The sequence below is a fragment of the Delphinapterus leucas genome, chromosome 1 (assembly GCF_059928025.1).
Source record: "Delphinapterus leucas isolate spDelLeu-1000000601 "Yukka" chromosome 1, BTC_Dleu_Yukka2, whole genome shotgun sequence".
NCBI classification, from domain to species: domain Eukaryota; kingdom Metazoa; phylum Chordata; class Mammalia; order Artiodactyla; family Monodontidae; genus Delphinapterus; species Delphinapterus leucas.
In genome coordinates, this window is record NC_143129.1 from 189,930,811 (window position 1) to 189,952,254 (window position 21,444).

General features: G+C 63.5%; 2 protein-coding genes across 9 annotated transcripts; both read right to left on the reverse strand.

Annotated features, from left to right (window-relative positions):
- Positions 1–398: 398 nt before the first annotated feature.
- On the reverse strand, positions 399–3,725 carry MMP23B (matrix metallopeptidase 23B). The gene is given in 9 exon segments (XM_089902095.1): positions 399–724; positions 801–927; positions 1,016–1,126; positions 1,201–1,365; positions 1,750–1,917; positions 1,983–2,122; positions 2,194–2,351; positions 2,353–2,383; positions 2,679–3,725. Coding segments are annotated over 9 exon segments (1,983 nt in total). The 5' UTR covers positions 3,587–3,725; the 3' UTR covers positions 399–549.
- Positions 3,726–4,501: 776 nt separating this feature from the next.
- On the reverse strand, positions 4,502–17,138 carry MIB2 (MIB E3 ubiquitin protein ligase 2). 8 transcript variants are annotated; one of them, XM_089901912.1, is made up of 20 exons: positions 16,875–17,137; positions 15,228–15,383; positions 11,225–11,481; positions 10,963–11,134; positions 9,697–9,803; positions 9,398–9,625; positions 9,090–9,232; positions 8,879–8,974; positions 7,765–7,869; positions 7,518–7,680; positions 7,303–7,436; positions 7,050–7,198; positions 6,809–6,965; positions 6,556–6,716; positions 6,326–6,452; positions 5,997–6,230; positions 5,395–5,573; positions 5,136–5,323; positions 4,990–5,055; positions 4,502–4,826 (listed from the first exon to the last, which is right to left on the reverse strand). In XM_089901912.1, the coding sequence occupies exons 3-20, from the start codon at positions 11,469–11,471 to the stop codon at positions 4,588–4,590; spliced, it is 2,895 nt and encodes a 964-aa protein (XP_089758038.1). In that variant the 5' UTR covers positions 11,472–11,481; positions 15,228–15,383; positions 16,875–17,137; the 3' UTR covers positions 4,502–4,587. The 8 variants fall into 8 exon arrangements, with proteins under 8 accessions (XP_089758038.1, XP_089758037.1, XP_089758039.1 ...); XM_089901911.1 differs by having other exon boundaries at positions 8,879–8,986; XM_089901913.1 differs by having other exon boundaries at positions 9,398–9,592; positions 16,875–17,136.
- Between the last annotated feature and the right edge of the window lie 4,306 nt (positions 17,139–21,444).

Here is a 21,444-nt window from a genome sequence, read left to right on the forward strand (position 1 = left end):
GCGGGGGGAGCCCCAGCCCCTACACTCAAAGAGAGAGGGGTGAAAGGCAGTCTCCGTGGGCTCAGCTCTTTGCAGCCCGCGAGTCCTCCAGCTACTGGTCTGGCTGGACAGTGTCGGTTGGGCAGAAGGGGACTTGTCACTGCCCGGGTCCCCCAGCTGCACCGAGCTAGTTCCTCCTGCGGGCACCGCCAGCCTCCCCGACACACACACGCTGCCCGCGCTCACCCTACTCCCTTCAGGGAGGCCTTGCAGCCACAGGGCCCACCCCCTTCCCAGCCCTGAGCCCACGCGAGACCCCCGGCCCCACTGGCTCAGCGCGCTGGCCCTGGTGATGCTGCTGGCGCCTGGGCCTCGGGTTACCCACTGTTCCAGGCCCGGCCTGGAGAAGCCCTTCTCGGCCTGTCTCTGTGGACAGCATCCTCCCTGCAAGGAACTGGCTGCAGGCTCCGCACCCCTTGGGCCAAGACTGGCCGCCCAACCTCCCAAGAAAGGGCCAGGAGACTTGAGAGAGAAAGTGCTTTATCTGCACCCTCAGCCCTGGGGCGGCGTTCAACTCCGCAGGCGGACGCGCCAGGAGTAGGTGCTGAGCACGCGCTGCCGCCGGCGCACCACGCACGTGTAGGTGCCCTCGTTGATGGCGTTGGCGATGATGCTCAGGTGCGCGTCGCCCAGCGCCAGGTAGCCGGGGTAGGAGAACTCCAGGGGCTCCTGGTCCTTGTACCAGCTGCGGGGAGGGCGGAGGGCTGGGCAGGGTCCCGAGTCCCCCGCCCACCCTCGGGCGCCCAGGCAGGGTCACTCACTACACTTTGCCTTTCTTGTGGAGGATCTTCTGGCCGCAGCGGAAGGTCACATTCCTGCCCTCGGGCACCAGCCGGGTTTTGGTCCTGGGGGGCGGTGCGGTGGCAGCCACCGTGGGGAAGGGGAACTCTGCTCGTACGGGGTGGCGGGGGCAGAGGCCACATCAGTACCTGGCGCCCTGGCCAGAGGCAGGCCGGTGCCTGACACCCAAGCTCACCGTAGCAGAAGTCGCAGCTGCTGGGACACAGCCTCTTCATGAGCCTCTGGCGGGCGTCGCAGAAACCCCTCCGCGCCCAGGACGCGCACACGAACAGCCGGTCAAGGCAGCCTGCAGGGGGGCAGCCTGGACTCAGGGCCCGCCGCCCCGGCCCCTGGCCCCGCCCGCCCCGGTCCCGCACTCACCGTAGAGCCGGTGCAACCCCCACAGCTCGTCCTGCGACAGCGCCTTCCAGCCACGCAGCGTGGCGTTGAGGTGCATGAGCGCCCGGCCATGCTGCGAGTGCATCAGGCCCAGCGCGTGGCCGATCTCGTGGGCCGCCACGTGCACCAGGTCGGTGAGCCACACGCCTGCGGGCCCCGCCGGTCAGCGCCCGGGACCCGGCCCAGCCCTCCGCCGCCCCCCACCCCCCCGCCGGCCCGCCGGCCTTGCCCCCGAGGCCCGAACAGCTGCTGCAGTGCCGGGAGCCTCCCTCGGGCAGCCGTGGGAAGATAAGAGTGTTCCAGGCTGGCGAGGTGGTGAGCTGGCCCCCAGGAATGCAGCTCCAGCTCGGGCTCCATTGGTGTGGGGGGAGGGGGCTTCAGGACTCCCGGAACCCAGGCTTACGACCTCCTCCCAGCCTGCCCCTGCCCGCCTCCCTGATCCCAAATCCCAGCCATGATCCCCCCCCCAAAGCCCTCCCGCTGTGCCCGCCCGTGGTGCGAGGGCCCCACGGGAGGCCAGGCCGGCGTCACCTTTCTTCCAGCTGTAGCGTGTGGGGCCCAGGACCCAGTACTCGCTGTCGTCGAAGTGGATGCCGCCGTGCGGGGGGAAGAAGGCGTGGGCCAGCTCGCCCGTGGGGCCGTCGAAGCAGTGGTGCGTCGGGGAGACCAAGCAGTCCGTGTGGTTGACCGGGTAGAAGCCTGCAGGAGCACGGGGCTGAAAGGGGGCCTTGGGGCGGGGCGGGGACTGGGGGCACGGCGCCCACCTATGCGGAGGTCGCTGGGCTGCTCAGGGGCCACCTCGCGGAAGCTGAAGGGGGACACGTCACTCCACATGCGGAAGGCGGCGGCCAGGCCCCGCCGGGTCTCTCTGGGGCTGAGCAGGTTCCTCGGGAAAGAGAGGATCCTGGGGTGGGAGTCATGGTCAGGGGTGGCAGCCAGGCAGCACCGCCCCCCCAATCAGGGCCAGGGTCGCACCTGTATGTGAGGTTGAAGTGGTCCCAGTGCAGCCGCGTCGGGGTCAGCGTGTAGCGGCGTCTGCGGGGCGCTGGGGGTTGCGGCGGGCCAACGCTTGGGGTGGTGAGCACACCCGCGGTCGGGGGCACAGCGTCTCCCTTCGAGGGAAGCAAGTGCCCCGTGGGGAGGCAGCAGGGACTGTCCCCAAGCCCCAAGCCGCGAGGAAATGGACCTCGAAGGATGGGAGGGCGCGCGCTCCAGGGAGCGCTGGCGCTCTCTCCAGGGAGGGACCCCTTTGTCTTTCGGCATTTTCCGGTTTTCCACCCCGAGCCAGGGCTACTTAACAACCAGAAAGAAAAACGTTACTAAAAACAGGCCAGGTCGGAGTGGGCGGAGCTGCCGGCAGATGCTGCCCCCCACCCCCCCTTCAACGGACGAGGACTCGCCGACTCAGGCCCGGACGGTCAGCCGGGGCCGACTCGCCCGCTCCCGCGCCCGCTCTCACCTGCGCTGCGCTCGCCACGGGCCGGTTCCCCAGGGCCCCCGGCCGGGCCAGCAGCACGAGCGTGGGGAGGAGGCACAGCGCGCCCAGCACGGCTCCGAGAAGGCGGGCCCGGTCGTGGGCCCCCGACGCCGCTGAGGGGACGCAGGCCCCGCGGCCCATGGCGCCTGCGGAATCGCTGTCGGGGCTCAGGCGGCGGGGCAGCGCGGCGGTGGCGGCTCGGGTTACAGCCCTGAGGGGGAGGGCGCGCGGCTGCCCCGAAGGGAACCAGCTGGCCGCCTGCTGTCGGGAGCACCCCCGACACCTCCAGCCTGGGGTGCGGGGACCCGGGCCTGTGGGTCGGTGGCGGTGGCCTGGGCAGGGCCAACTGGGCGGGGTCACTTGGCGGGGGTGGGAGTGGGGGTGGTGTTGCGAGAAGGGCCCTGGACGCCAGGGAAGGGACGGACACCGGGGGCTTGGGCTTAGGCAGGAGTGGTCAGCCGGGTCCCCAAACTCGCTGAGAGTTGACTGACTTGGCAGCTTTTCTCCCCAACGGAGTCCCGCTGGACACCGGATGAGACCCGGCAGTGGGACCTCCATCCTGGCCAGCTCAGGACAAGTCCCCTGCAGGCGCTGGCTGACAGGGACCCCACGAGAGGGGAGGGATGCGACGGGAGGGGACGTGGCAAGTGAGTACCGGGCTGAGGAAGAGGGAGAAGGAGGCGCCTGCGGAGCAAGGCTTGGGGTGCCAGGAGGGAGGAGGACCTGCAGGGTCCAGCGGAAGGACCCATGGAGGGTGACAGGGACAGCGCACAAGGGGCGGGGGAGCGGGGGTGGGGCGCCGCAGGAATCCCCACCAGGCGCTGCCTGCTGAGCGCGCGCAGGGCCTAAGTCTGAACGGTCCTGGGTTGGTGCTGGGGCACCGGGTGTCATGGGGACGGAAGACTCGACGGGACGACTTTCAGGTCATGCCTGACTGAGGAGCTAAGCCAGGCGGGATGTAGGCGAGGGCGCCTCTGGGCTTGGGGAACCGGGATCCTGGGTGGGACGGGCCTCCCGCCGGGGCGGAGCGGCCGGGGGTGGGGGGGGAGGTTGGGGGGGGAGGTTGGGGGGGGCTGGGCCGAGCCAGAGAAGGCGCGGGGGCGGGGAGGGGAAGGGGTCTGGCACTCCCCGTTCTCCACCCAGGCCTTGAGCCCAGAGTGACAGTGGCGCGCCGGGCCAGCGGGGTCAGCGCCAAGTGGCTGGCTGGCAGCCTTGAGGCTCCGGGGGAGCACTTCGGTGGTTCTTGGAAAGCGCCCGGCCGCGGGGCCCAGACCAGGGCAGTGCCCGCCGCCCCCATGGCTAAACGTTTGCGCCGACAAACCGACCGTCTCTGTCCCGTGCTCTGCCCTACTCCCCAGGTCCGTCTTCCACCTCCCACACTCAGTGGTCCTGAAACCCTGCCGGGGCTTCTGGCTCGAATCAGAGGCCTCGCCCAACTCCCCGCTTAGCTAGGACTGCACAGCCCGCCACGAGACCGGGTTCTGCTTTGGCCAAAGTCTGTCGTCTCCACAGCCCGCCCCAGGCGTAGGGAGGAGGCGCTGCTGGGGTTTCGGTCCAACCAGTGCTCTTGGACGACACCGCGAGCCCGGGCCCCAACCTTTCTGGCCCAGAGACCGGGATCCTGGCAGGACTCTGGACCCGTGAGTCCTGGGAAGAAGAGCAGGACACGCAGGTCGGGAGGGGCCAGGCGGGGCCTCTGGCCGAAGCGCAGAGCCCAGCGCCGGGCCAACGGCGGAAGAGGCCAGGTCGGGATGGTCCGGGGTGGGGGACCCACGGCCCCACCCCAGGCAGGCAACCAGGCGCAAAGTCCATTAATCTTTTTATAAAATACAGAGTAGGGGCTTGCGAAGGCGGTCGCGGGGCGTGGCCCCGGACGAGGCAGGGGGCGCGGGCTACACGAAGATCTGGATGCGGTCGCGGATGGGCTGGCGGCAGATGGGGCAGGCGCTGAGCGCAGCGCCGCAGGGCGCGCAGGCGCCGTGACCGCACTGGAACACGAGGCGGATGTGGCTGTCGATGCAGATGGGGCAGGTGATGCGCTCCTCCATCTGCCGGTAGCGGCTCTGCAGCTCCTCCACCAGCTGCCGCGGTGGGCCGGGGGCGGGGGCGGCGCTGACCACCTCCGTGCCGTCTGCGGGAAGGGGTCCCGGTCAGAGGCAGGGGCTGTGGAGGCCCGGGGCTTGGGGGAGAACCGCGGGTAGGAGCGTGGCCCATGGCAGGGAACGGAGCCGTGAACCGCGGGGCGACGTGCAGCGGCCCACACCGGGGGGGGGGGGGGCGGCGCCGAGCCCCACCTGGGCGCAGCTTCTTGACGATGACCGCCTGGCACCTGATGCACTTCTTCATCCTGCGGGCGCACTCTGCGGGGGAGCGCACGGCTGAGCGAGGGCCCCCAGCCCGGTCGCCGCACCCCCGCCCCGCCCCTGCCCCCTGCACTCACCCTCACACACCGTGCGGTGCTGGCAAGGCGAGAACAGCACCAACAACGCCAGCTCCGAACACACCAGGCACTCGGCAGCCTCGGGCCCGGACGGCGCAGCGACGTGCAGGTTGGTAACAGTGTTGGGGGCACTGAGCGCCAGCCTTGGGCCCTGGGCCGCGCCCCCGCCGCCGCCAGCCTGCCGCTCCCTGCGTGGGCAGAAGGGGCTTGAAAGGGCCCAGGGCTGCGGGCGGACCCGCCCCCGGCCCCGCCTGCTCACCGGAAGCGCTGGGCACAGCCCTGCAGGGCTTTGAGCAGGCGGCCCTCAGCTGCCAGGTCCAGCGGGCTCCGGCCGCGGTGGTTGGCGTAGCTCAGGTCGGCGCCCTCCAGCGCCAAGAAGCAGGCGACCGCCGCGCCCGCCGTCAGCTCCGTGCTGCCCGGAAGGCCCGAGGCCTGTAGCTGGGTGGCAGGACAGACGACGTGAGGGTGGGCGCCTGGGAACACTGGCCTGGAGGGAGCCAGGCTGGCACCGGGCTTCAGAGGCCTGGGCCCCGCCCGAGACCCCCAGAGCCGCCGGAGGCAGGCAGGTAAAGGCCCCTGCCAGCAGAGGGGCCCGGGTCCTGACACACGACCCCCGCCCATATGGCACCCCGCCCCCTTTCCCAGGCTGGTCTGAAGCACAGAATCTCAGGAACATTGGCCACACGGCGGTGACTGGGGTCGCAGAAGACACCGCCTGCAAACCACTGCGGCCCGGGCTGTCCCACCCTGAGAGAGCCTGGTCAGGGCTGTCCCTGAAGGTGGAGGTGGGCAGAGGACCCAGGGGCCTGCAGCCAGGTGCCACGGCCCACCTCTCAAGCACCCAGAGTCATGCTTCCTCACCCTTGACAGCAGCTGCAAGGCCCCTGGGTCCCCCCCGGCCCCATCAGTCGCCAGGGGCAGCAGCTGGTGGCGCTGCAGTGCCACATGCAGAGCCGTGTCCCCCTCCTCGTCCTCGGCATTGGCGCTGCAGCCAGCGTCCACCAGCAGCGGCACCAGCCCCACGTGGGCCTGCTGCACAGCCAGGTGCAGCGGGGACTGGAGCTTCCGGTTGCGAACGTTCACGTCACAATGGCCCTGGGGGCGGGGGGGGGGGTACAGGCTCAGCCCAGGGACCCTGGTGGGCCCTGACACCCCGGTCCCCGGGCCTGCCCAGGACCCTGCGTCCACACCTCTCGGATGAGAACCTGGGCCACCTCCCTGTGGTCGTTCAGGGCGGCCAGGTGCAGCGCTGTGAACCCATCCTCCTTCTTGGCGTCCACCAGCTGCCGGGCCCGCGCCAGAATCCTTCTGACCGCTCTGCGGGAGCAGGGAGACGCGTCTGGGGTCAGGGGCGACCCCAGAGTGGCCCGGCAGCACCGCCAAGAGCTGGCTGCTGGCTATGCGTCCACCCCAAACTCACAGTGTGTGGCCTTTGAGGGATGCATGGTGCAGCAGGGTGAAGCCTTGGCTGTTTGTGGCAGTGACGTCGATGCCCGGCACCTCGGTGAGGACCTCCACGATGCCGCTGGCGCCAGTGCCCGCCGAGATGGCACAGTGCAGGGGCGTGTCAGCATGGGCGTCCTGCCGGTGGTGGGCCAGTGATCACTTGGCAAGAACATCTTGGCCACTGCCTCCTTGACCCCAGGGATAGGGCCATGGGACCCAGCACTCACGGGCAGATTGACGTCACAGCCGCACTCACAGAGGACCCTCACCACCTCCAGGAAGCCCCTCTGCACGGCCACGTGCAGCGCTGAGCTCCGGGTGCCGTTAAGAGTGTTGGCCCCGCAACCCCAGCTCAGGAGCACCCGGGCGGCCTCAGGCTGGTTCCTGGCGGGAGAGGAAGCAGGAGGGGCGCTGTGCCCACTGGCTGGACCTGCAGGCCCGGCCCCCCGCACCCCGGCCAGGCCTCACCCCAGCGCCGCGTAGTGCAGTGCCGTGCTGCCCTCGTCGTCCGGCAGGTCCACGCCCGCCCGAGCCTGCAGCAGCAGCCGCACCAGCTCCACCTGGCCTAGGTAGGCAGCCACCTGCAGGGCGGTCCTGCCATGGTTCTTGGTGTCCACCTGCCGGGAGGGCAGAGGGTTAGCCCCTGGCCCCGCCCCTCCCGCTGGGGCTGGTGGGGCCGGGCCGGGGGTGGGGGCGGCGGGGGCTGGTCTCAGGAGCTTGCCTGCTCCGGGTGCCGCCGCAGCAGGTCCAGAGCCCGGGCCACGTTGCCCAGGGCCACCTCCACCACCAGCCTCCCCGGGTGCTCCAGATCACTCTTCTGGGCTCGAAGCTTGTCCAGGACGACACTCAGGGAGCCTGGGGAGGGCAGGGCTGAGGTTCGGTGGTGGCCAGGGGCGGCCCCGCCCCCCACCAGCCGCCCGCGCTGGATGCCCTCACTTTTGTTCTCCCGGGCGCGCTCGGCCACGTCCAGGTTGGCGTCCTCCTCAGGCCGGTAGGCCACCAGGCAGGAGGGGCTGAAGGTCCACAGCTTACCATTGACCAGCACACCCAAGTTCCCATCTCCGAAAACCTTCAGTACTCTCCCGATGTGGCCCAGAGCCTGGGTGGGGAGAGGGCGGGGTCTCAGGTGGGCCTCCCAGGGGCGAGGGAGCTGGGGGTGGGGAGGTAGGGGTGAGGGACTCACGGGGGCCATGTCATCTGTCCACTCGCCATGCCCGGCCTGCAGCCGCTTCACCATGTCGAGGTCGTCAATGACCCGCACAACTTCACCCACCGAGCAGGAGTTGTGCTGAGTGACAGAGAAGCATTTGAGGGGCCCCCGGCAGGTGTGGCTGCCTGGGGTCGTAGAGCAGGAAAGCGCCCCCATCCAGCTCCACAGGACAGGCTGGCCTGGACAGGACCCCAGCCCCTGCCCGAAAGCACAACCAGAGGGTCTGGCCCGATAAGGGCGACAGGTCACCAGGGCAGCCCTTGGTGGCCTAGCCTCAGAGCCATGCGGGTGACAGCCAGAGAGGCAGCGGACATCAGCATCTAGACGGGACAGAAGCCAGCGGGGGTGGGGGGGGTGCGGGCCAGGGTGGGCCCGTCCCTGCACACTGACGGGGAGCGGGCAGCACAGCCAAGACCAGACTAGCCTGGCTCGGGGGAGGGGGGCCCACAGGATGACCGGGGGGCCAGGCCGGAACAGCACAGAGGGGGTCAGGGCTGCTTCTCCCCCACCCCCAAACCTTTCCTAGCAACTCACTCCTCACCCGTGCCCTCGTGGGTACAGAGATCACTCTACAAACCACCTGTCCTATGACCCCACCATCCCCCATCCTCGAAGGCAAATGTGCCCCAGCAGTCCCAGAGCCGAGTGCTGGCGCTGCCCCCGCCCAGGTGCCATCACTGGACACGCCGCTGCCCCCCACCCCCTCCATCCCTCATCCAAGGGATACTGCTTCCCAGACAGCTCTCACCACGCCCACCCCACCCCCAGCCCTGGCCAAGGTCCACCCCGCCCTCCTAAGAAAGTACCCCAACCCGCCACCTCCTGCCTCTGAGGCTGCAGAGGCCCCTCTGGCCCTCAGAACAGATGTTCGCGCCTGACCTGCTGCCCCAGCTTCCAACAGCTCCCCACGGCCCCCACCCCCGTGCCTCACACCAGGGTCCCCTCTCCTTGGACCTAGTCCCCTCTGGACTCCACCATGCCCTCCCCTCTTCCTTCAGGGCCCGAGGGAGGCACTCCCAGGGCCAAGCCAGCACATTAAAGGGGGTACGGAAGTGAGCAGAGGGGCTCAGCCCGGCCCCCCATGCACCTTGGTGAGAGCCCCAGGGTGGAAGGTCCAGCGGGTCTTGTGGCTGAACTGCACACGCACGTCCCCACGGTCCGTGATGCGGTGTACGGTGCCCATCTGTCCGATACACTGCGGCGGGTCACGGAGGCTGTGGCCAGGTGGAGCACGAGGGCGGGGGTCCAGAGGATGTGGGGAGCGGGGGCACGGGGATTTGGCAGGTGGGGCGGCTCACCTTGGCCATCCGGGGGTTCCATCCGCCGTGGCCTTCCTGCATGTCCCTCAGGATGTCCGCGTCCAGCAGACACTTGACCTTGTCCCCGTGCTGGAAGGGCTGGCCGTCGGCGCTCACCCTGCGCCGCAGCTCGGCGGGCTTGCCTGGGAGTGAGGTGGCAGGCCCAGCTCGCAAGGGTCCCTCCGCCCCCGCCCCCACCCCTCCCCTCCCCTCAGTGACTTCACAGGCCATCCCTGGCCCAGGGCTGCTGCTGAGGCTCAGCCAGGACAGAGAGCAACTGGGTGGGTGTCAGTGGGGCCCGCCCGTACCGAGCCTCGGGAGATGCTCCCTGTAGTAGAAGCCGCCAGCTGCCTCGCCCACACACTTGAGGTCCACCTTGCCCTTGTGGCCCACGCGGTACACGTTGGTGGTGCCGTCGGCCCATGTCACACTGGCCACGCTCCGGCCCGTCTCCACATCCCAGCCACGGATGTCCACCACTCGGCCTGGCTTCCCTTCCCCTCCTGGGAGACAGTGGCCCCACCAGCAGACTAAGCCTGCGCCACGGGGATGAGCCATAGCCAGTGGCAGCCCAGCCCCCACCTTCCCACCCTGGACCCCCACTCACCATCCTGCGAACCCCACTCCCAGTCGGGGCCCCGAACCACCTTCGCTCCCTGGAAGATGCCCCTTAACGGGATCCTTGGGAGGCCCTGGCGGGGACTCAGCGTGACCCTACGAGAGAGAGAGTGGGTCCCAGGCCATGGGAGCAACCGTGCAACAGAGCAGGCGACCGGCTCTGCCAGCCTTGCTCCTCCACTCCCAGCCCTGGAATCTAAAGGATGGGGCGCCGCCAGCTCCCAGGCCCAGCTCTCCCTCCCCCCGGAGCAACTGGCCCCACAGGTCAATGCCCTCCACACTCTGGGCCTAGAGTGGGGCTGTGGCCCAGGTCCCTCCAGGAGACCTTTTTTTTTTTTTTTCAATTTGGCCACGCCGTGCAGCTTGTGGGATCTTAGTTCCCCGACCAGGGATTGAACCCGCACCCTCGGCAGTGAGAATGCAGAGTCCTAACCACCGGACTGCCAGGGAACTCCCTGGGGGACCTTTCACGATGTCAGGTGAGAAGGGCGCCCCAGGCCCACCCTCACCACACACCCTCTACGTGCGCTCACGCCAGACCTGCTGCCTCCCGTTAGAGCTGACCCCAGAGCTCAGCGCACGGCCTGGCCCAGGGGAGCTCAGCACGTGGGAAGCAGGGAGTCAGCAGGGCCGGCTTGGTCGGAGGCGCCCGGACAGCTGATCCTGGCTCCCACACTGGCCAGGGGCGGCTGGGACGTGGAGCACACCCCTCCCCTCCGTGTGTGTGGGGTGTCAAGGAGGCGAGGGCAACAGTGCAGGGAACAGGGGTGCACCTCTGGGCACCCACGCAGCCCAGTGGACTCCTCCCCGGCCTGGTCCCCCCACCCCGACCACAGCAAGGGAGCCTGCCAGCCAGGCCAACAGCACCTCCACAGGTGCGGATGCCGGCAGCACGCTCCAGGCAGGCCACCCTCAGCGCCCCGGCTACGGCGGCACTGGGGGACCACTGGGGAGCCTGGCTCTAGGAGGGGCCCGGGACACCGGAGAAGGCCCCATTCACAGCACCCACCTCCGCAGACCTGCCCGGTGGACACGGTTGCCTTCCGCAGGGGGTAGGGACTGGTGTCAATGCCCAGGCCCACCCCCGCCCCCCCGGGCGTGACCACGACCCTGGCCACTCCTCCAGGAAATGGCTCAGGAAGGACTCGACCTGTACCCTGGGGAGTGGCCAGCGGGAGGCAGCTCCAGTCCTCCGGGACCAAGGCCGCTCGGATGTCAGAGTCCGCGCCCACACCGGGTCGGCAGGGGAACTCACGGGCGCGAGTGGGCCGTCTCGTAGCGCTCGAAGGCGTGGGCCACGTCGTGCCTGTTGTGCATGTAGCACTGCGTGCAGAGATCGTAGTCGAAGCAGACGCGGCACTTCCAGCGCATGCCCCGCAGCCCATGCTTCTTGCAGCAGTCGCAGATAATGTTGGGGTGGCGGACGCCTGCGGGCGGGCAGCGTCAGGGGGCGCCGCGCGGCCCCGCCCCTCTGCCCGGCCCCGCCCCCTCCAGCCCCGCCCCCGGGGCCCTCGCACCGATCTGGGCGTTGTCGTAGAGCAGCAGGTCATGCGCGCCCTGGTAGCCCGCGCGGTAGTTGGTGCGCGTGCCGTGGTCCCACTGCACGACCACCGTGCGGTCGGGGGTCGAAGGGCTGCCGTGGCGGCCGAGCTCCACCACCGTGCCCACGCCGCCCTCGCCGCCGTCCTGCTGGCCCCACTTCCAGTCCACGCCGCGTACCACGCGCATGCCCACCTGCACGCCCGCCTGGGGGTCTGGCTCCATGGTGGGAGACCTGCGGGCAGAGGGCACCCTCAGGCCACATCGAGAAGGCCACACGGGCTTGCACCAGTTCTGAGAGGGCTTCCAGGGAGAGATGGATGGGAACGGGGGTGGGGTGGAACACGGGGAATGCCCTGGGGCTGGAGGGGGGGCCTGTGCAGTAGAGACCAAAGGGGGCCCACGTGGCCACCCGCCAGCAGCACGGGAGACCAGCTGCAAAAGCAGAGGTGGGCCCGTCCTGGGGGGAGGGTGGGACACCTTTTGAAAAGGGCCTGCCAGCCGCTGTGGGGAGCTGGAGCAGAAGTGTGGGGGACATCCTGTTGACAGGACTGCAGGTCCCCAGGGAACCAGGGGACAAGACCCGGCTGAGAGGAGGGTCTGCCCGCACTAGCAGATTCGGTTCTGGGTGGCTGGCATACAGGGGGCCACCAGGATTGCACACATCAACATGAAAGGTAAGACAATGAAACTTTCCGAAGAAAGCAGACTTTCTTTGTGTAGCCAACTGAGAAGCTGGACGGCACTTAAGCCTGGAGAGGCAGCAACACGTACGCCAGCCACAAAGGCCCTGTACCTGGAGTGTGGAAGGAGGGCCTGCAGATCTCATGCACAAAGCAGACAACCCAAGAGAAAACAGGAAAACGCTGGAACAGGTGCCCCCAGCAGCTAACACACACAGGGTCTGATGCCACCCACAGCCCAGTGGGCAGTGCTGCGTGGTCCTTCTCCAGAGAAGCGTCGGCCGGCCACCCCAGGCAGGCCCTGACGGAAGTGGCGTTGTTCACAGCAGCGCCCGCCCCGAGTGCTCAAGGGTGAACTGGGTCGTGACACGTGATTTACCTCCAAGAAAGCACAAACCACTTCACTACACACGGCAAAGCTCACAGACGCATATTCAAGGAAAGAAGCCACGAGCCTGATTCCACCAACAGAAAGCTCACAAATGGGACAGACAAATCCAGGGCACTAGAGTCAGGGAGACAGCAGCGGAGGCGGTCACAGGGGGCCTGGGCCCGGGGGAACATGCTACTTCCTGATCTGGGTGCCAATTATACGCGTGTTCACTTTGCTAACTTGGATCACTTATGACCTGAGCCTCCCTGTATATGTGATTCCTCAATAAATTTTTTTTACGACATGAATGGCTTTGGACAACGCCTAAGATGTTAAATCAACAGGACTTGATGCGGGAGAGGGCTCAGGGCTCCAGGACTGGAGGGGGCAGTCGCCGCTCCATCTCTGGAGACTGAGCCTCTGCAGTGGAGCAGGCTCTCAAGTAGCATCGGGACCCCGAGGCTGGGGAGACGCTAGCCTGGGGCACCCAACAGTCACACTGCAGAGCTCCTGGAATGCCAGAGGGAGACCTTGGGGCTGGCTGGGATGCAGCTGGCTCCTGTTAGCGCCCAGTGGCCCAGTGAAGCCACAGGCCACCAGGCCGGCCCAGAGCTTAGCCAGCAACAAGGAAAACCACACGTCACCCCTCCACCTGGACCCCGCCCCCCCAGCCCAAAACTCAGAATCCCAGGCCTGAGCCCACAGGTCATCTGACGGCCACCGTCTGCCCAGCCCCACCTTGAGGTCTGCGCCAGCACAGGGTGTGCAGGGGAGGGGCACTGCCCACAGGGCGAGGCTCCTGGTCAATGCCCAGCCTAGGGTCCAAGTGAAGGACCCTCAGATTCTCAGCAGCATGAACTGCTCAGCCAGCTCGGCTTCTGCAAGTCCCCCTGCCTCCCGGGCAGGCGTCTGTGACCGCTCCTGCCTCACCCCTCCCAAGACCGCCAGGGCTTCCAGACGCAGGTGGACGATCTAAAAGGACGTGCCTTCCCAACCCGGTGGCCAATCTCCTCAGGGAAACCACTCACTGCTCATTCACCTGGCCGGCTGACCCCCCCCCCCACCGGGGGCCATGCCACCTCCGTCTCCTGCCGCCCTCCAGCCACCCTCCCCTCTGTGGTCTCCGGCCCCTGCAAAGATGGGGCACCAGGGCTTCTCCGTCCTTCCTGCCACAGCAAGGCGGCCACACGAGAATGCCTGTGGCTCTTCACTGCCAGCGAGCCCCAGACGAGGGCTGAGGGCCTGTGGGCCGCCACCTCGCGGGGCGGGCCATTCACGCGTGGCCTTGGCCTCCTGTTTGGTGTCTCTCCGTCAGCAGATGCCACACGTGTCTGACTCAGGCAGAGCAGCACATCCTGAGCCAGTGGCCCAGTGGCTTAGTGGTGGCGCTGCCGCTTAGGGCACAGGCCCTGTCATGCCAGGCTGCCAACCTCAGCCAGATGGCACATGCCCTCCTCCCCGCCGGGAGCCTCCAGAATTGGTCGTGGCCTGTGGGCAGTGCTGAGCTGCCTCTCGCCCTTCCCAGGCGTGCCTGTTGAGCCAGTCAGACTCGACCTCGTTCCAGGCAACCACAGACCCAAACAAGTGTGGGGAGACAGGCCCAACGAGAGACCCCTGCTAGCAAGGGGCAGGCCATCTGCAGGGCCAGAAACTGGCCCTACGCTGCGATAAAGGGGCAGGAAAGGACGCCAGTCCCACGAGCCGGCACTGTAGTCCTTCTGCAGCCACAGTGGCACGCCCTCTGCCTGTGAGCCCAGCCCCTCCGCCTGCCGGGCCAGCTGTCACCCCCACCCTCCTGGCGGCCTACAGACCCACCGGCCACAGGCAGCAGAACCATCTCCATCAAGACAGGGGACGGGGAGTTGACTCCCTGAACAGGATATCAGGCGTGCCCAGTGCCTGGCTCTGCCCTCAGGGGAATGGTCAGAGAGTGAACAGAGGGTGGAGGATGCCCAGCAGGGCCTGTGGGAAAACAGGACCAAGTCCCAGCCAGCAGTGGCTCCCCCGGGGCACCAGGGAAGTCCAGCCTGTCGCGAGAAGCACCTCTGACCAGCACCTGCTGCCTTCACACCCCTATTTGAGCACAGCCAGACAGCTCTCCAGTGCTGGCCAGCAGCCTCCCTGCTCCCCAAGGATGCCCCTCCCGGGAGCCCACCAGCTCACAGGGGACAGAGCCAAAAGGACTTGCTGAGTCTTGGGCTTCCTCCCACGCAGACCAGTGGCCCTTGAGGAGGACGGTGAGAAGACAGGAGCAGCCCGCCCTGCGGCACCCACAGCCTGGGAGCCTCTCCACCTCCCCTCCACGCTACAGCCCTGGGGTGCCCGGGGCTGGCCCTCGGCCGCAGCACCCGCACCCAGCCTGGCGTCACCCGGCCTGGGGCCTGAGCAGGGTCCCCAGAGACACCTCCCTGCTCGCCCTACTGGCTCCCGGACCTCAGCACTTGAGCACAGCATAGTAGGACCCTCGTCAAGCAGGCCAGGTGGCTTTCCAGGCCTCTCTGCTACTTTCCTCCCGCCACGTGCTTGGTCTTTGTCACTGTTGTCACCAGGACCCAGCAGATGGCCGCTCGTGCTCCGTGTGACCTGAGGTCCCCGGCCTGCCCAGTGTCAGGGGTCACTACCTCACCTCGGAAGGTGCCACCGGGTGTGAGGAGAGGGGGTGGCCAGCGGGTAATGGATCGGGGTCAGGAGCAGGGGGGCAGCGAAGAAACCGTGAGGGGCTAGGGAGGAAGGGGACCCCCGTTTAAGTGCGAAATTCACCCAAAGAATTCTTCCTTTTTCTTCCTTTGCCAGAAACGCCGTACTTTAATGTCTTCCTCAGAGCTCACAGGCCACCCCTGGCTGGCACCGGAACCCCCCGAGGCCGTCACTATGAGGGTTTACGATGACCCTGAAGCGCTCCAGGTGCGAGCAGTCGGCACTTACCTTACAGCACACACCAGCCTCTCGTCAGCATCCCGGACGCTTAGCTGTTCTTTCGTGGGTCACAGGTTTGCTCAGACACCAAGATTTCCTGTTGGAAACTAGAAGCGATTGCCGACGCAGAACACAGCAAACCAAACAGGTAGCCAGCCAGCAAGTCTGGGGAAACATGGTTTTTAAAAGGCAGTTTTACACTTTTAGTATTTACCATCGCAACCAAACAGGTGGACACCTGGATCTGCTCTGTTGGTTTACTAGTTTCTCTTTTCACAAGAAACTTGCAGCTCTTGGAATGCAGAACTATTTCTAAAGCACACATTGGGACAGTAGAGAAATAAGGTGTTTGCCCTATTTGGACAATTTCATTGCAGAAACTTCAACAAGCTGCAGAGATGAAACCCCATTTAGCTAGCGAGCTGGCAAACTGGCTTTATTGAGAAGAATAAAGTTGTGTGCTGACTGCTCACGACCAGAGGCTGCCACTCCTTCCCTGGCACCTCCGGCTGGGCTGGTGATGCTGTTTAAATCCACACCATGTGTGGCACAGTCAACTGGCAAGACTTGGTGAATCACAGTCTCCGGTCATGTGGCAGCTCTGGCTAAGGCAGAGGTGGCCATCCTGGGTGCCCAGGGAGTCTGGCCCCTCAGAGACCAGGTGAAGCCCTGAGACCCGACTTGGCCCAGTACAAACACACCAGCTGGGGGAAGGCCCGAAGGAAGTAGAGGGAGGTCATCACCCAAATCTTGGCCACCCAGATGGAAGCCCTCAGGCACCCTGCAGACTGCGGTGTCACGACCCAGCCACTGCACAGGGCCAATCTTGGACGGGAGCACAACCTTCAGATACTTGTTGCACCTGCAGCAACAGGCCAAAGTGAGAAGGCAAGACGAGGGCACCTGCCAGGAAGGACCAGCTTTGCCAGGGCTCCCACTCTCACGCTGCCTCATCCCCAGCCCCGCTGGGCCCCCCAGGACCCTGTCTGGCACTTTCGCTTATTGCCTCTATTGGCTCTGAGCTCAGAGGGAGAAGCAGGATTATCTACCACCCCACCAACCCAGAGACACGCTCAAAAACAAGCAAAGCCCCTCTGACATAGCATCAGACAGAATCCGAGCCCCTCAAGAGCTCACCTGTCTAGCTGTTCCGACGCCCCCCGCCCACCCAGAGACTGGTGGGCTGCAGCCCTGATGTCTGCAGACTTGCGGACTGGCCTCGAGCCTTGCTGAGCTTCAGCGCAAGCCCTGTGCCATCCGACCCTGCGGCGGCGGGGAGATGCCAAGACGCACAATCTACACGCCCGCTGTCCACAAGCTCATTCCCGGGCCCACGACCACGACCCTAGAGCTGCCCCAGGGACCTGGCTCCTGCCCTGCAGGGCTCCCTGGGGTCTGGGGCCGCCAGGGATGGGGTCGGAGGGCTGGCGAACGGCAAGGCCCCGAGCTGAGCCTTGGACTCGAGCAGCTGGCCTGTGGGGGAGGGGGGGCGGGGCTGGACAGGCTGGGCCGGGCGCCCGCCCCGAAACTGACTCCCCCCTCACTCCCTGGGGTCCGCCCCGCCCCTGTCATTCGTCACCTTCCTCGGGAAGCCGCCCCGGGCCCCCGCCGCTGCCAGTCCCTGGCCCTGGTGCCCTTGTCTACCCCTCCACTTGCCCCGAAGTTTGCGTCCCGCCTGCTTCGCGTGGGGGCTCCGGGGGCCTGAAGAGAGCCGAGTCTGTCAGCCGGCCGACTGCGGCCTCAGTGTGTGCGGCGGCCGGCCAGCGAGCTAGGCTGATCAGAGTCAGCCAACCAGCCAGGCCGCCCCGCTTCGCCGCGCAGCACCAGAGCCCACCGGCCAAGGCCGCCCGAAGCCCCCGGCGCTCGGGGCTCTGGGGCCGCCGCGACGCCTGCCGGGACTTGTAGTCCGCAGCCCGCTAAGACCGTGGCCGGGGGGGGGGGGGGGGGGGGGGGCGGGTCCGAACCACAACTCCCAGGGGGGCCGACAGCGCCGTGACGTAACGGGGGCGAGGGCGTGAGCTACGGCTCCAGTCCCGCCCTGATTGGGAGAGGGGGGCCTCCAGCTCTGCTTTCCCGGGAAGGGTTCGGGTCGGCTGTTCGTCGCCTGACTGGGGATGGGCTCGCGTCTGACAGCGTGTGCGCACGTCGTCAGAGGGATGCGGACTGCAGGCTGTGGCGACTCTAGGGCCTCTCACCACCCGGGGCCGCGGCCCGGAGGGCGCGGGTACACCGCCACCCAGAGCCGCCCGGGCTACCGAAGACTGCGCACGCGCGGGCAGGGGATGCGCGAACCAGGCGGCCTTGCCTTCGCACGGAGGGGCGGGGCCTGAGGCGGAAGTGCGTCACCCTTGCCCTACCCTACGTGGCGCCGCTGAGTTAGGAGACGCGTTCGGTTGCCGTGGAGACCCGCTAGGCCGGGCCTCCAGGGCGTAGAAATGAGAAGTTGTTACAGCCAACTCCTTTTGACTTGAGTTATTTTATAATCAAAGTCACGTAATTCAAAAAGACACTTGCGGGCTTCCCTGGTGGCGCAGTGGTTGGGGGTCCGCCTGCCGATGCAGGGGGCGCGGGTTCGTGCCCCGGTCCGGGAGGATCCCGCGTGCCGCGGGGCGGCTGGGCCTGTGGGCCATGGCCGCTGGACCTGCGCGTCCGGAGCCTGTGCTCCGCGACGGGAGAGGCCGCAGCAGTGAGAGGCCCGCGTACCGCAAAAAAAAAAAAAAAAAAAAAAGACACATGCACTCCAATGTACATTGCAGCACTATTTACAATAGCCAGGTCATGGAAGTAACCTAAATGCCCATGGACAGACGAATGGATAAAGAAGATGTGGCACATACATACAATGGAATATTACTCAGCCATAAACAGGAGCGAGGTTGGGTCATTTGTAGGGACGTGGATGGATCTAGAGACTGTCATACAGAGTGAAGTAAGTCAGAAAGAGAAAAACAAATATTGTATATTAACGCATATATGTGGAACCTAGAAAAATGGTACAGGTGAACCTATTTACAGGGCAGGAATAGAGACACAGATGTAGAGAAAAAACATATGGACACCAAGGGGGGAAAGTGGCGGGGGTGGTGGTGGGATGAATTGGGAGATGGGGATTGACATGTATACACTGATATGTATAAAATACATAAGTAATAAGAACCTGCTGTATAAAAAAAAAATTTTTTTAAGTTTTTTAAATAAAATCAAAGTCACGCCAGTGCATGGTTTTTTATTCACGCAGAACTGAAGACGTAGTGAACAACAGCGGTCCCGTGCCAGTCTCTCCTGGGGCAAATACTTCCAACCCTTGTAGCTTTTCCTCTGGCAGAAACCTCCACGTTTCTCAACCAGAGACTGCTAGTTTTTGATGTATTAAATATAGACATTTCTATGGACTTCCCGAAGTAAGGGAGGAAGCAGGCTTTCCAAGCAACTCCCTGCCCGCCCCACCCCCACATTTTCACGACTATTTGCAGGTGACGGTGTAAAACCACGCCTCCATCTTGTACCACATTTTTTTCCTTCATACTTACCTAGTTTTTCTCTTGTGCCTAGATTTTTACGTGGCTAGTTTTCTTTGCCACTTGCCTATCAATAACATTTTGCAAAGGCTCAAACACCTTAGAGCTGTTTAATTCCTGGAGGCCCCTCTCCCAGAGCCCCCTGGCCCGTGTTCCCTCCAGACTGATGGCTTTCTCAACCCACCGCACAGCTCTGCTGTCGTGACCTTGCTGTCATCCCTGTGACTTGTTGCCTTTTTCCTGTGTTGGTTCCCTGTTTCCTGGAACCCCTTTGTGGTTTACTCTCTTATTTTGCTGAAGTCAGTCCACTAGTAGCTTCCTGGGAAGGGTGTGTGTCTGAAATGTGTTTATTCTACTCTCATCTCACTCTCGTCTCTAATGGTAGGATATATACAGAATTCTAGATTGGAGATACTTTTCCTTCAAAACTTTTCAATTCATAGTTTTTAGCTCCCAGCTTCCAGGGCTGCTGTTAAAAAGTCCAAAGCCATTCTGATTCCTGTCCATTTGTGTGTGATCTGTTTGTTCTCTCTGAAAGCTTTTAGGATCTTCTCTTTATCCTTGGTGTTCTCAACTGACACAACAATACACCTTGATGTGGGCCTTGCTCATTGGACTGTGCACACAGTGGTTCTCTCCATCCTACAGGCTCATGTCCTTAGTTTTGGAACTTTGTAAAGAACAAGTCTCTTCCATATTCTGTGTTATCTCTTGATGAAATTCCTGTTACTCACATTCTGATTGGACCTCTAATTTTCTTTTCTCACCTAGTATTTACCTCTTTTTCTAGTAGATATTCTTAAATTTACCTTCCATCCCTTCTTTTCGTTAGTTGAGCTCTTTGATATTGTGATTTATAACAAGAAATAAACCTTTGGTCTTTGTCCCTAGCTTCTGGCACAGAGCTCCTAAAGCCCTTGAATTTGCTAAGTCAGAAGAGTCATAAAGGAGACACAAGAAGGAGGAGATATGGGGATATATGTACACATATAGCTGATTCACTTTGTTATATAGCAAAAACGAACCCACCATTGTAAAGCAATTATACTCCAATAAAGATGTTAAAAAAAAAAGAGAGAGAGACATGGGACACAGTCGTAAGTAGATCACTTTCACTGAATTTCCTTGTCCAAGATTCACTTAGGAAGGCAAAGTGTGTTATTTTGAGGGGCATTTGAAGAAAATGGTAATTTTAACATTACCATGGAAGACTATGTGTGTAAATACTACAAGTAATAATTCTGTCTATTAAAGTAAAAAGAAAAAGTCATAAAGGTGCATTTTGATATTCATATCAAGACTCTTTCAATCACACTTGAGTTTATGTTAACAAGGTGGTCTTTGGAAAGCTCCTAGAAGTGGGGGCTGGTTGCCAGGGGAACCAACCAAGTGATTAGAGGGTTGGGACTCAACCTCACCCTCTGACCTCTGGGGAGGGGGGAGGGGCTGGATATTGAGCTCAATCACCACTGGCCAATAATTTAACCAGTCATGCCCATAAAAACCCAAAAGGACGGGGCTGGGAGCGCTTCTGGGTTGGTGAACATGCAGGAAGAGCGTTGTGCTCCGAGAGAGCAGGGAGCTCCATGCCCTCTGCCACACACCTTGCCCTACACGCCTCTTCCATTTGGCCATCCCTGAGTTACAGCCTTTTATAATAAAGTGGTGAAAATGAGAAGCCTGCACACCACAACGAAGAGTAGCCCCCGCTTGCTGCAACTAGGGGAAGCCCGTGTGCAGCAACGAAGACCCAACGCAGCCAAAAATAAATAAATAAATGAATAAATTTAAAGAAAAGAAAGAAACAGACAAGGAGTAGGTGAGGCAGTCCTGGGGCGGTGGTTCCCGCTGGACCAGCTGGGCACCCCCAGTTCTGCGCGCAGTTCTAATGCCGGCAGCCACCACACTGTCATCTCCTAAGAGGAGAATGAGGCAGAATAGGAGAAGATCCTCAACCACTAAAGCTGGACACAGTAGGAGGAGAAGTTACTCTCACAGAATGAAAATCGAGAGTGATGCCGAAAGCTCAGCCTCTGTGCATCGGTGCCAAATGGAATCTCGGAGACAGAGTTTCGGGTGAAGTAGAAAAAGAATAGCTTTATTGCTTTGCCAGGCACAGGGGGACACTTGCCTTGAAAAACTATGTGTCCCCACCCGGGAGGATGTGATGAGGAGGTACTCATCAATACTCAGTACTTCAAGGGAGGGGTTGCTGACAAGATCAGGGTGTGTGCAGGGCTTGTACTCCCGTAATCTCATCTCCGCTGGTCGCTCTCCGAATCTCGAGGAGCTTCTCGGGTCCCTCGAATCTCGCCTCAGGTGGTTTCCTGGCTGCTTCCCCCCTGATTAGCAACTGTTCGAATTCGCCCTTTGGAACCCAGGGAAGGGCATGGACTGCAGTCTTGCCTACAAGAAACGGGGGACAAAAAAAGGCTTCTGTGCCCTGGAGCCTACAGGGACACCCCCTCCCGGTTTCAAGAGCAAACTGCCTACTTTTTTACATTTTCAAAAATTGAAGTGTAGTTGATTTCCAATGTTTTGTTAATTTCTGCCGTACAGCAAAGTGATTCCGTTTTACATCTTATGCGCCTTCTTTTTCACGTTCTTGTCCGCGATGGTTTATCACAGGACAGTGAATATAGCTCCCTGCGCTCCACAGTAGGACCTCGTGGCTTATCCACCCTGCGTATAATAGATTTCATCTGCTG